Genomic DNA, 13,965 nt, shown 5'->3' with positions numbered 1-13,965 from the left:
TAACTTGGCCATCAGTTGCTCAGAATTCTTTTGATCAGTTCATAGACATTGAAAGAGGTGAGAAGTATTGGAAATGGTTTTATTTCATCCTGTTTGCAATTCTCTTACTGCTTTTTGCATCTGCAGAACTTGTACTGACAATAAAAGCAGTGCCCAGATAAACAAGATCTGGTGTAAGTAATAGTATCACTTGTGTAGAATGGAAGTGCAGTGTGCTTAACCTGTTGCTTCCAGAGTACTTCAGGAAAGAGTGTCCTATCTCAGAGGTGGAATAAAGCTTTAAAACCCGGAAATTAACTAATACATTGGGTTCTCAGCCCCTTAAATTTGAGAAAAGACGTTTATCCAAAAGACTGACTTTGTACCACAGACTGGTTCTATTTCTGCGGTCCTGTTCTAGGGCCTAACTGATCAAAATAGTTCTGCCCAACAGAGGTGAGAGACCACAGTCTACTTCAGACCGACTAAAATTTTTACCTGCAACTCTCCTCCAGCTCATTGGAGTATTTTATACATAATTAAAATCCTGGTCTTCTCCCTCTGACCCTCCCATCTTACCCCCAAGGAATACATTGCATTAATATTACTGAGGTGAGCATCTCAATTTAGCGTGCTGTTCAGTACAAGATTTTCTTGGCAGTTTTATTCAATCCACTTAAAGCATTAAGTACTGTGGGAGCATTCTTAAAGAATACCTGCACTGCCCCTGAACTGGTAAATGTGTCCTCAACAGGAGACTAAATGAACATAATCATTTCTGAAGGAGCATTAAATTCTGTGTTGGACTCTGAGTGTTTCTCTAATGGAGTCATTACTTTGTGAGATCGAACGGTTCATAACACAGAACCCCCTTATCTCTTTTTGGGAGCTCTACACTTAGAGTATGAAGTCACAATTCTATACAAATTGCAGGAACTACTATGAATCCTGTTTTAATTTATAAATGGGGTTTTATTACACTTACTTGTCTTAAGAGACTTTGTGTCTTTGGTTTGAGGCACTGTGTGTCGAGAATACAATTTTAGTGACAGAAGCTGTTAAGTTGGAATATTTTGAAGGAACTATTAGTGAGAATATAAAACTTTTATTATATATAGTGGTAACTTCAGTATTAAAATTCATCATATAATGTAGTAACTTTGCCATGTTCCTTAAATTAGATGGTGAACTGGTGCTTTTAGAAATGTATGTCTGCATGCTGAGGGTGAAATCGTGAGACTTACTTGACCTTTTTGTAATTACTTGGGATTTTATCGAACTTCTTTTTTTGTACAGAGGATGACACCCTGAGTGAGTCATCTCTGGATAGCTTGCTGTGGAGCGATGATGACTGCAGTCAGGATGTTGATGTCACCACGAATCCTGATGAAGAAGTTGAAGAAAGTGATTCTGAGATTGTTCGCTGTGTTTGTGAAGTAAAAGAAGAAAATGACTTTATGATTCAGGTATGATGTGGAGGGTGAATTCCCATTTCGGTGAATACAGTAGAAGGTGTCAGTGGAAAAATATGCATAGGTACAGTCCGTACATGAAATAAACTGGTTTTGTCCTCTGAAATCCTAAATTTTTCTAAGGTAACCTGTCAGATTGAGCAGCTGCTATGATAAGTAGAGAACTTTGCTTTTTGATACAATGTGGTTTATTTAATTGAAGGAAAGTGGAGGAAGAGGGTCAGTTCTTTACGAGTCATTAACAGTTGGCTTGTCACTTGTGGATTTGCATTTTTCCACAAATGCAGGGCAAAAGATACCTTGTGCATTAGCAGGAAAGGGTGAGTGATGGGCAGTGGTCAAAACTAAATAACATCTGAGTGTAGAGGAGGAAAAGGAGCCTGACAGTTGGGAATAAAGGAGGTGGCTGCCCCCTGAGGAGATGGATCAATGTAAAACACAGATACAAGCTGTAGTGTAATTTTCTGGCAGAAGTAGGCTCAGCACTAGTTTATGATTGCAGATTGCAGAGAGCTGTCAGCTAGCTGAGGACATAGTCTATGGATAGCTTTCACGTAAGGTTTCGTGGGCTGCTTCTGAGATGGGTTTTCTGGGTTGAACTAGTTTGGGGTTTGGGGGTTTTTTTGAGTGTATTGCAAGTTTTAAACACTTTAGCTGTGTTATAAAAGAATTGTCTAGGAGAGCAGGTTATTCTCTCTGGAAAAGAGATGCAGATCAACAGCGTGGTAAGTACATGCATTCGTTGTGGGGATTGAAGCAATAGGAAGTAGAGAACAAGGAGCTGGTAACAAGATTTGGGGGGGGGAGGGGTGTAGGATGGGCAGATAGTTTGCTTAAGGTGCCAAATGCTGTGCTCCCCCTGCACCTTCCTGTCAGCCTGTGGTTTTGGGGGGAAATGTTTTAAACAGTCTGGTCTTCTGTTGTTGATGTAGAAATGCCTGAGTTAGCTGGTTGAGTATAGAGCTTTAATACAAAGCAAAGATGCTATGGAATTATGGTGAGGGGAACCCATTTTCAGCTTTTCAGAGGTGTAGTGCCAAGATTGACACTTCCCTTTGACTTTATAGAGAATCCTGTGTAGTTGTCATAACTTTATAAGAAGGAAAGATTTCTCCCCTATTTCCTACTCAGACTTTAATTTGACACTTGGAAACTTGAATTTGGAAGCGTCTATACTAAAGAACTTGCTTTTAGACTTGTCGACTCTTCCTGAAGATATGTAATTTTGCTCAGTGTATGGGCTTGTAGAGAATTCTGAGGCTGGATTCGGCAGCCTCGGAGGTGATGGATGTGAATGAACTTGGGATATTTTTGTTCTGGAAGATGAAAAGGTGTTTAAATACATGCCCATTGGGTTTGTTATTTCTTTTGCACTTCAATTTAGCTGTTACTGCATAACTCTGAATGCTTTTCCTCTTCAAATTTTATATTTGGCTTGCTTTGACTCTCTCTACTACTGCTTGGGCAGGGGGTAGCTCCTATGTAGCCTGTGTCCAGAGCAGTAGCCTGGCCAGCCAGGCTGTGAAGTGGGACATGCAGATAAAAGGAAGGACCTGTGCCCTGATGGGGTGGATATTTAAATATCAGTTGAGTAAAATAAAAACAGTTGGGATGCTTCGTTAGAGTTCTGGGCATATTTGCCTGGAAAATCACAGTGTAGCTCTGTGCCATATGGCAGGATTATAGGATGCGAGTGCAACTAGTTCCAGGAGCTCCCTTCTTATTTTTAGCATGCAGTCTATTTTTCTTAATGTTTCCTTTGTTTTAGAACACCTTTTTTTGTGGCTCCTACTGATCACCTTTGTGAAAGGTGATGATCTTTCAGCCTTTTTTGAAAACAAGTTAGCTGCTTTAGGGCTCTTTACCCATTTTGTAAGGCAAAACGTTGTTAGTCCCATCTTACAGAAACCTGTTTCTCTCTGACCTTATACAGTCTGTTCCCAGCACTTCTATTTCCTCCACACCTAGACCACTGATTTAATACAGTGATGTATTCAAAAACTAGTGGTGCCTTTCTGTCCCTCCTAGCTTGAGGAAAGACCACAGATAAGAGCAGCATTACTGAAAGTGGTATAAGTGGTGTTCAGCACAGATGAGATGTTGAGCAAGTTGGCATCTTTATAGGTCAGTGAAGAGCAGCATCCGAGATTGCTGCAGTTGCAGTTTGTGTTTGGTTTAGCTCATTTTGAAAACTTTGCCAATATTGACAAGATTTCTGCATTAAGCTTTTGGCTTATGCTCCAAGAAGCAAAGGTTATGCTCTGTTGTCTCAACTGCTTATGAAAATAGTAATTCTGAATGACACCACAGTTTCAAATCAAAATTGACTTTAATATTCTTCTGTGGAGTTTCATCCCATGTTTCAGTGCCCTTTAGGCTACAGTTGAAGGTCTGCCTGCTTGTGAAAGGGGGGAAAGTGACTGAAACAGAACATGTGGATATAGTTTTTCCTGCTCAAAACCAGTATGGCTTTAAGTACAGCGATTGCATTTTTAATAGCATAACGGTGCTAAAAAAGTAGAGCCAAATTATGTTCAGTCCTGGCCAATATGATTGCCCACACTTGGAAGGATGTCACACGTTTTTAAAGCTCGTGCAACTGCATCTCCACTTCGGTTTTATGTTAGACCTACCTTTGAAATGGGTAAGATGTTAGAGGTACAAGTATCAGTAAAGGGTAATATTGGCTAGTCTGGTGTCACAGAAATATCCCTTCAGTTTTATAATGGAATGCAATTTACTGTTCAGCGGGGAAATCTTTTCATTCAGAATACTTGATATGTTTTGCTAAAGCAATCTTGCTTGCTTGTTTGTTGTCCTGATTATGTGTGAAAGAGTTTCATCTCCAAAGGGAACATTTTTTCAGGCTCTCTGCTTCTACTTTGTAATTGTTGTCATTTTCCAGAAATCCATGTGAAAAATGTGTGGGAAGGGTTTGAATTTTATTGTAGTCTGATTCTTTAATGTATTTGCTTGTTGCTGGAGAAGGGGGTTGGTATTAATACACCTTTTTGTCTTAAAATGTGTGGGTGATGTGTCCCTTACTTGAGGTAATCTTACTGAGCTCCTGTAGGCTTCATTTCTGTTGATGTGCACTTCTTGACTTTAAACAGTGTGAAGAGTGCCTATGCTGGCAGCATGGAGTCTGTATGGGTTTACTGGAAGATAATGTACCTGAGAAATATACCTGCTATATTTGCCAAGATCCTCCAGGTACAGAACTCTAAGGTTACAGAGCTTTCTTTTATGTGCAGTAACTTTATTAGTTTATATACATATTGCAAAGATTAAACTTCCTTTCTTCTTGCTCCCGTAGCTGTGCCTGTCATTCTAGGTAATAGAGTTGAGTTATAGATACAGAAAGTTTAATTTATGTGAATGTGCATGAGTCAATATTGTGGAATTGCCGCTGGACAGGAATAGAAGTGAATGTTTTAACTGTGGTGACCATCTGTCACATATTTGCCAGTAATAACGATTGTACTGTCTGGCTGTGGAAAATGAATTTAGAAGCACTCAGGAAACTTAAGCAAAAACTCCCCATGGGCACATCTTATGGGATGTGAATGCAGCTTTCCTCCAACAAGACCAGGCTTATGAGTTCTTTCAGTCAGCAAGAGGCTCCGTGGCTCAGCAGCTGTGGCTCTTACCTGTCTGACTGCATTACTTGTATTTATCCTGGGTAATGCAGTCAGAGTTGATTAAGCAATACATTCTCTACTCTTAACTATGTATTTCAAAATGTCTTAGTCCCTCTAACACAACAGGTATAATTACACTTGTGGGGATCTTTTCTGACTTCCTACTCAATGAATTATAAAGCTTTGCTGAATGTGGGTACAGATGAGGTCCAGGTTTGAGTCCATGTTCATTAATGATGAGAAAATGGGATGTCTGTGCCTAATCACAAGACATTTTAAGACATTTTCAGTTTATATACATATTTGCATTGTCATCTCTGCTTTTTTTGGCTGTTTAAAACTACCAACTCTTCTGTAGCTTAACTCATTGATTTGTGTAGCTTGTATTCTCATAGCAAGGAAGACATGCTATGCTTACATGTCTGTGTGTTTGCAGTTTAGCAAGCATCTCAAGCTCCACTGTCTCTTGCTAATACCATTTTGTTTGGCTTTTTAAGTTATTTTTACTGATGCATTTATCACATTTAACATAATTTAATTTCAGCTGTTGTTGATAATCCAAGCCCTTCAGCTAGAATTTGCATTATTAATAGCCCAATTTAGGCAAGTTCTCCCTTAGAACCTCATCATTGATTCCTTTAAAATTTACTTGTAAATGGCTGTGCTAATGCATGTGTGATGCTTAAAAACAAGACCACTGGGGAAGGGATGTTCACTCTGCCTTTTGCTGCATTTTCTGTCTGCAGAGAGCTCTATTCAAACTGTAGCTTTAGTTATAACCATGGTTACTAGACACTGATATCCTGCTAAAAATACACCTTTTTCTGTGCATCAGCTGCAATTACCTGTTGGGGTTGTCCTGATGGAATTTGGGATCTGAATGCTTTTACAGCTGGGCAGATATTTTTGGCTGAGGTTATCTCACTTCCCACTTTACAAGTTTTTCATGTCTTCAGGGTTTTGTCTGCTATTGTAGGATCTTTATTGGTACTGTTGGTAAGAACAAATAAGCTGTTGCGAGACTTGGAGATAATCAGAATTAGTACCGTTAATGTTAACATACCATAGTTAATGCTTCATTTTTACACACTCATTACTGTTGCTTTAGGTCAGAGGTCCAGCTTGAAGTACTGGTATGAGAAGGAATGGTTAAGTAATGGTCACATGCATGGCTTAGCATTTTTGGAAGAAAATTATTCCCACCAGAATGCCAAGAAGATAGTAGCCACTCACCAACTTCTTGGTGATGTACAGAGAGTGATAGAAGTACTGCATGGACTGCAGCTGAAGATGAGCATATTACAGTAAGCAGTATTTAAGTATCAGTTGGCATGTTCTCAATGTGAATTAGATTTCAAATAATAGAAAAATAACTGGAAATTCAGACTTATTTTTGTGCTTATTTGTGGATATATAACAAAATAGTTTGAATTGCTAAACATGATCTTGGAAAAGGACTTGGGTGCTTAAAAACTATTTGTGTTAAGGGATGTAAATCGACTTGTATATAGAAGGGTTGGGAAAGTATGAAGGGAAGAGGGAGAAAACTAGTACCAGCAGCTTCTCCTAAAGCACCTACATAGATGTAAGTAACAAGAATGATAAGAGTATAACCTATGGCAGCATTATTATAACACTTGCCTTCTCTATTCCAGTAATTCTAAATCAAAGCTTCTCCAACAGAAAGCAAATCTTTGTTCAGCATAATGTGTTGCTCTGTGGTAATGGAAGAGCAGTTGCACCTTCAGCCACCTGTAGCAATTCATTTCTATGCAAATATTAATATATATATGAAAGAAACTATATTCTGCAAGGATTGTAGAAATTGAGTTTTCTTCATCTTTTCCTGTTTAAAGTAATCCTGGGGTTCTGACAACTGTAAACATTTTTTTCTAACTCAAATCCAGCAGTTTTAAATGGATTGAATTCCATATTTATAATATGTTAGTTGATAAATTGCACAGCAGCAGCTATTTGGAAAGCAAAGCTTTTAGTGCTTCCAGTGTTCTTCAGGACTTTTCCCCTTACATTTAACCTGTGGTGGTGCAGTAGGGTCACTGGCAGTACGTGAAACACTTAAACAGGAATAATGCTTAAAGTAAGAGTAGTAATTTTAACATAAGGTTTTGCTTTTCCATTATGTTGTCCTTTAGTCAGATCTGTAGGTTCTCTTTCCTCTTTGGAAAGGATGGTTTGTGTCGTCACTTTGACGTTTAAATTCGGGTAGTTTACTTTTTTTATGTTTGAACAGAAATAAAGAACATCCTGACCTGAAGCTTTGGTGCCATCCATGGAAGCACATCACGGTGGATGAGAAAATTCATACAAAACACATCATTCACATTGAGGAAAACTGTTGCAAAGAGGAGACGGCAAGTTATAGAACTTGGAATGGGACAGTTGAGAAACCCTCAACCATTCCTTCTGTGGAGGAATCGTACATTACGAGTGAACACTGTTACCAGAAGCCTCGGGCCTATTACCCTGCCATAGAGCAGAGGTTGGTTGTGGAAACAAGAGGCTCAGCCATGGATGATGGAGTAAACAGAATAAGGGAAAACGGGGATGATGCCCTGTCAGAGAGATTTGGCTGGAATCTGGACCGAGAAATATGCAAGATGGAAAATGAATCCAAACACAATTACTCTAAGGTATTTGTATTAAAATAACCCTCCCTGCACAGGAGATGTATTTGCCTGGCAAAGTGAAAACCTCAACACTTCTTAGCAGTATTTAGTTTGTTTATTTGTGTTTAATTTTTTTTATACTGTTAAATATAAGTTAAAGTTACAAATTAAAATGAAAGCCTCTGGGAAATACCAGCCTCCCTTTTTTAGATTAAAAGGTTGTTTAGCTTTTATTTCATACATGTGTAAGGTGTAATTTATGTTCTTTTTAACTTCTCTATCAAATCAATTGAAGATTGCAGTACGTTTCCCAGAAAGACACATATTTCAGTTCTTCAATCTTTTAGGAGCATTTTTCTAAATCCTGTTGTATTTCAGCAGAATGATGGCAAAGTAAGGGGGTAGAATCAACACTGCTGACAGTGTAGTCAAGTTTTATAAGGGGTGGTGATGTGTTTTTTCCATATGCTCTGATGAAAGCTGTATTAGAATTGAGATTACATTCCTTCAGGAAAAATCCCTTCTGACTGCAAAATCATGTGCTCTTTAGTTGGTTACTGTTGTGTTACAAATGGCTTTAGTGTTCCCAAGGATGCACAGATGAAGGGCAGTATCTTCCAGCTGGACTTGGGCAGGGAGCTAGCTACGTGGATTTATGTTCTCTCTTGAAAATCGGATGCCTGTGAACTGCAAAGAATAGGTCTTAGCAAAATAGATGTAAAAATATGTCTGTATTTAGAGCCATTTGCCCAAACAGCTCTAACATTTGTGTATGATCGCTGTGTCTCTGTCCTCCATTAGTCTAAGATTAGTTGAGCAATTAGCTTGAGTAACTGTAAGGACGCAGACAGGCTGGTTCCCCACTTGTGTTTCACAGTAACAAATATTAATGTGTGTGTTCCTGCTAGGTGAGAGAGTCTGTCGCTAAGAAGGTCTCTCCAGAGGAAGCAACTGAAATGAAATTGCTGGAAAAAGACAAAGAAGGAGTTGTGAACTCACAGCTGCAGTGGCAGCTGAATCTTTTAGCTCACGTGGAATCTCTGCAAGATGAAGTCATACACAGGATGGATTTCATTGAGAAGGAGCTAGATGGTGGGTAACACTTTCCTGTTTCAAAAATTAACTGTGATTCACTACTCATTGAAAACATGTTAACCTGAGTTTTACTTCTGCAGACCTGCAAAGAGGTGGGCATTGCTATGTCAGATCACTGCATTTACTAAGAGAGAACAAACATGCGGGGGGGGGGGAGGGTGGATTTTAAACGAAGTATCAATTCAAATTAAAACTGAGCAGAATTTTCCAGAGAAAGGTCCTACTACAGTGTAGCCTGAGTTGACTTTTGGTCAGTTATATTTCTGGTTCTTGTTTCCCACTGAGAAGCTTTAGATCAGGAATTCATTTTCTTTGTGTGGTAGTCAGATCTTTTGTGCTTTTGGATTTCATCCCCATTTTCTGTTACCCAGTTCTTTCTGTCTTTGCCCATTGTAGTCCATTGATAGCAAAGTTCTTTCATTAGCATAGTCCTATCCTTTTAGGATCTTCAGTTGCATCTAACGCTGATCTCAAAGGTAATCTCATGGTATGAGCTTCCTGTGCCGCAGTGTCCTTGCTCTGGAATTGATACACATCAGAGCAAGTTTAGCACCAGATTTCACAATATCTGGTCTTGAGTTTTCCTTCCCTGCTTTCTCTTAGGAACATCACAAACCTCCCTCTGAATTATTTGTCATGTATCAAAGCCTATTTGCAAAGATTGGTGTGGGGAACTGGGTTTTCTGAAATACCATGTTAAGGCTATATTGCCCACTGCTCTTCACAGAAGATGTAATGAATTCCTGCTTTGTGACTTCAGGTTCACTGAGCATTGGAGTAGTGACAGTTTTGGTTTTCTTTGCAGTTTTGGAGAGCTGGCTGGATTACACAGGAGAGCTGGAACCACCAGAACCACTGGCTCGACTCCCTCAGCTCAAACGTTGCATAAAGCAGCTTATAACGGACCTAGGCAAAGTGCAACAGATTGCACTCTGCTGCTCAACATGAGGCTAGAAGATGTTGGAGACTGTTACTGAGTGCGAAGTTGGAGCATCTGATGTGAACAGCTCTGTATATTTAAATGAAATGAGCATGCTGGTTGCATGAGATGCAGATTGACTTCAGGGATTTGTGAAGAAGCGCTGTTCAAAGAACAGCAAAAAGGTTATTTCGGGTTTATTTGGCCATTGTAATGATACAGAAGAGGTCATGCTGTTGTCTTCAGAGGTTGGGTGTTGGTTGGTAAATCATACTTAAATTCTCACTCCTTTACAAGTTGCTCAATTAAACGGTAGACTCTTTCATAATTAAATTGACTAAAAATTGTGCCACTGAAGAACAGAGTTCTAAGAGCCAAAAATGTTTAGTTGACAGAGGTTGTAAATAACTTTGCATAGTTTAAGTGACTTGTGTCATGTTTTATTCCTTCTGGTTTATGCATAATAGCACACAGTATTTAATCATTAGGAAATGTTATAACAGTTTTCAGACTTAGTAGGTATGAATGTCCAGCTCTTAACTGTAAAGTGTTACGTGGAGGTTTGCAAGTAACAGTGGCCTAAACCCCGCTTCTGTTACGTTCAATGATGTAGCAGAAGGTCGCAGGTGGATTGCACTTACTTTCAGAATAAATGATTGTTTTCCATATTTATCCTGTCACTATCACATGACTTGGTACTGGGGAGAAACCCGTTGACGTTGTGTTGATGTGCATTCTCGAGCTCTTAAACATGGCCATTCTGTGCCTCCCGAAGCGGTGCAGTGGGACACCCTGCTCGTGGCAGTAGGAAATACCGCCCTGCACAGTCGCGCTCGGCGTTCCTGGCTTAGCAAGGTCTGTGGTGGATGTGGTGTAGTTTTCTACCCATGTGTTAATAATTGCCATTCCGGTTATATTTTGAAATGTAGACTTTTTTCCAATCCTCTGAACGTGTTCATTGTAAAGACTCTACTCTGAATGTGTGGTTTTGGGAATCAGTTTATTTTCTATTGTGTAAATAAAGCCTCGAGATCTATGCATGAGGTACTGTCCTCGCAGGCAGTGAGTGGGTTATTACCTTACACAGTGTATGTTCACAAAGTCCCTTTTTATACCTTAAGTTTGAATTTTCTGGTTTGTATTCCTTTGTGAGAGCAAGGTGAAAATGCTGCTTCTGTTCAAGTCACGTTATACCTATGAAACGGTGGTGTGTTGTAAGTATTGGAGATGTTAAAAGTCTTTCAGCTGCAGATCATAGCTCCATAAATAATGGCTGTGACTTTAGTTTCCCTTCCCAGATGTTGCTGAGATAAGTTCACTGTGGAATGTGGGAAAGCTGTTTTAGCAGAGACAGGGTGTCCTTAAAAAGCTGGATTTGTTACCTTGATTTCGTGTGTGATGGTACCACCAAAGGGGAAAATTTAAGCACAGTTGTAACAGAAAGGCCCATAACTGTAGGAGTTACTAATTTTGGATATGAATCTGTAATGTTTGTATACAGCAAAGAATAATGTAAACTTGAAATATCCACTATTATTGTAGGAGTTAAGGGTATCTACCCAGTGAATATTTTATTTCCTTCAGAAAACAAAATAATTAGGCTACTCTAGGTAGTACTCTAGGCTTTCGTGCCAAGACTCATTTCAGGGGATAATTTGTTTCACAGTTTTGTAGTCCTAGTTGATATATAGCGAATACAACATATGTACAGCAGAAAAATAAACTTATTTTTCTGTAACATAATTGGAATAAAGCTTACCTGATATTTAAGAATCACTTTGCTCTCCGAAGATGAGCCCAGTGCTTACACCTTGTCTCCTTCCTGTGAATGACGCCTGGGTTCATGTGTACTGTGTAGCTCTAGACCAGGCGGCAGTAACAGCACAACCAGGACAGCAGCAGAGGGAGCACCCCAGCCACAGTGAAGGTTTTGGGGTGTTTTCAGGTGAGATGGACCAGAAAGGTGTTCCCTGGTTGATATGGAAGCGAGCCCTCCCACCAGGCGTCTCAAAGAGCATGGCTGTGCTGTTAACATGTCAGCTGTGCTTAGTTAGAGGGCATGAAAGCAGTTAAATCCCTGAGCAGACTTTTCACTCCAGAGCAGAACTTCTCCTTCCCAAGCCATTGCTTGTTGTGTGTCCATTGTACGTTTTCACTTTGCCGGTTTCTTTTTGCTCAGGGCAGTACTGAAGTTTTGGCAGAAAAGGTGGTTCTGATGGGGGTATGAAATGGCAAATACTGGAGATCGGTAGAGCTGGGGGAGCCCTTGCAGATAAAGACTGAAAATATTTATTTAATATAGAATAGCTTTCCTCATGTTTAGGAAAGATGCTTTATTGTGCTCTGCCTGGATTCATTTTTGTCCCTGTTTTTGCAAGTTTCCACATTGTTATTTCTTAGGCTGGACCCACTGTTCGGTCTGGCAGGTCACTTTTTATTTAAATCACTGGTAAGTGAATGCAACGTGGAGCCTTGATGAAATGAGCAAACATTGCACTGTGGATACATGAATATATTTGTCTTTGTTTATGCACTATTAGAACCGAGGGCGCTGTACATAGAACTTTGCTTTGGAGCAATATTTGCAAAACTTGAAAACTTCTGTATCTTGGTGTTTGGAATAAATAAATAGGTTTTTGTTGGTAAAGTCTTAGTAAAGTCTTTGTTTCAATTAATGATGAGTCAATAAAATCATTTTTGGGCTTTTCTTTTTTCACATAGCACTGAAGTGCAGGCGCTGCAGTCTGACAGGAATAGAGGTCTGAACTGTTCCTAAAGTGTGGAAATGATTGTTTTCCATATCTCAGATATTCTTAGTAGGTAAATTGTTCTGTCTTGGTTTATGTTGGATATTGTTTTAGTGAAGGGCTTATACACTTTATTCCCAAATCCTAACACATGTAGTTCATTAGGACTGAGTGTGTATAACCTGACCTGTGCGCCTGTTTCAGCGGGCAGCCTGAGGGCCGCACCGAGCGCTCGGCAGTGTCGGTGAGAGCTGAGATCGGAGTCAGTCAGAGAGGATTCACTTCACAACGAAGAAGTGTTGCAGGTAGGAAGTAGCTCTAAGCAAACAGCACAGCTCTGCAGCGCCTGGAAGTGTGTGTGTGAGATTTTGGGGTGTGTGAAGCCAGGACACTCATTCCAAGAGTGCAGAGACCTGAAGGTGCAGCTTCCCTGGACAGTTCCTAGGACATGGTGAATCAGTACAAGTGCTGTCAGCTGAACAGTGCAAACTGAGACATGAAAACTCACTTCATTTGACAGAGAAAAATGTCATTTCTGTACAAGTTTCAGGTGTTTCCATGTGGAAATGTGAACACCTTCAGAAGTCCCTTTGATCCCAGCAACTACTTGGTAGCTGCTCTTATGGAAGAGAGCGTTTGGTTTGAGGTGGGTGAGGCAGCAGAGCATAGGTGCGTATGGCAGGGTTGCACGTCTGCATGTCACTGAACTACTTGTCACTTCAGAGGAAGCTGGTGATAAAGGTGTCTGAGGAGGTCAGTGCTGGCCACAGCCTAAAACCCTGCTTTGGCATCAGGCTTTGTGCTGATGGTGGTAACGGGCTACACTGTTTAAGGGTGGGAGGCGGGAGTGGGGTTGGTGGCACCCGGGGCTGGGCACCCCCACAGCACCCTCCAGTCTGAGGTAGGACCATCACTGTGGTGTAGAAGCATCCAACAACCTAGCCAAGAAGGATCCAGGTTGGAGAAAGAAGGAGGCCCAGGAGCTGATCTTACACACAATATGGGTTAATGGTGAAAATAAAGGAAGGAAAACCCTCTGCCCTGCCTCGGCAGCCCAGGGGTGGCAGCAGCAGCTCAAGTGGCTGTGGGACAAGGCCAGGGCTGAGGGACAAACCCTGACCTGTGTCCTGTGCTGCCGAGACACCGGGGCTGAGCACGACGGCTGCGCAGGTGGGTCGGGCTCTGGGCTGCTGCGTGCAGGGAAATGAGACAGCGATGGTGGGTCTGCAGGAGCCGGCGAGTCAGACATGAAAATGAGGAGACTCGAGCATGTCGGGGCAGGAAACCTGCAGAGAAGGGGGGTACTGGGGCACCAGTGCAGGGGGAAGGAAGGAGGGGATGGCACCGAGCAGCAGAACTGCTGCTGCACCAGTTCTCACCGCAGAGGAAGCTCCAGGAGGTTCCCCAGGCCGTGCTGTGCTGTGAGCGGTGCGAAGGCTGAGGCTCGGTGGTGCTCTGAGGCTGCTGTTGAGGTCCCATCTACCC

The 13,965-nt window shown here is 41.0% G+C and overlaps 1 protein-coding gene across 9 annotated transcripts in view; it reads left to right on the top strand.

Moving 5' to 3' along the window:
- The window catches only part of PHF20 (PHD finger protein 20), a 51,797-nt gene extending 39,411 nt beyond the window's left edge, over positions 1 to 12,386 (top strand). For all 9 annotated transcript variants that reach the window (XM_030502911.1, XM_030502908.1, XM_030502906.1 and 6 more), the window contains 6 exons: positions 1,276 to 1,445; positions 4,565 to 4,664; positions 6,201 to 6,396; positions 7,344 to 7,743; positions 8,628 to 8,811; positions 9,620 to 12,386. In XM_030502911.1, the coding sequence (XP_030358771.1) occupies positions 1,276 to 1,445; positions 4,565 to 4,664; positions 6,201 to 6,396; positions 7,344 to 7,743; positions 8,628 to 8,811; positions 9,620 to 9,762 (1,193 nt within the window). In that variant the 3' untranslated portion in view covers positions 9,763 to 12,386. The remainder of the gene's footprint in view (positions 1 to 1,275; positions 1,446 to 4,564; positions 4,665 to 6,200; positions 6,397 to 7,343; positions 7,744 to 8,627; positions 8,812 to 9,619) is intronic.
- The last annotated feature ends 1,579 nt before the right edge of the window (positions 12,387 to 13,965 follow it).

The sequence above is a fragment of the Strigops habroptila genome, chromosome 13 (genome assembly GCF_004027225.2).
Source record: "Strigops habroptila isolate Jane chromosome 13, bStrHab1.2.pri, whole genome shotgun sequence".
Taxonomy (NCBI): domain Eukaryota; kingdom Metazoa; phylum Chordata; class Aves; order Psittaciformes; family Psittacidae; genus Strigops; species Strigops habroptila.
The sequence above is the reverse complement of the archived record's forward strand: the minus strand, read 5'-3'. Positions and strand labels throughout refer to the sequence as shown.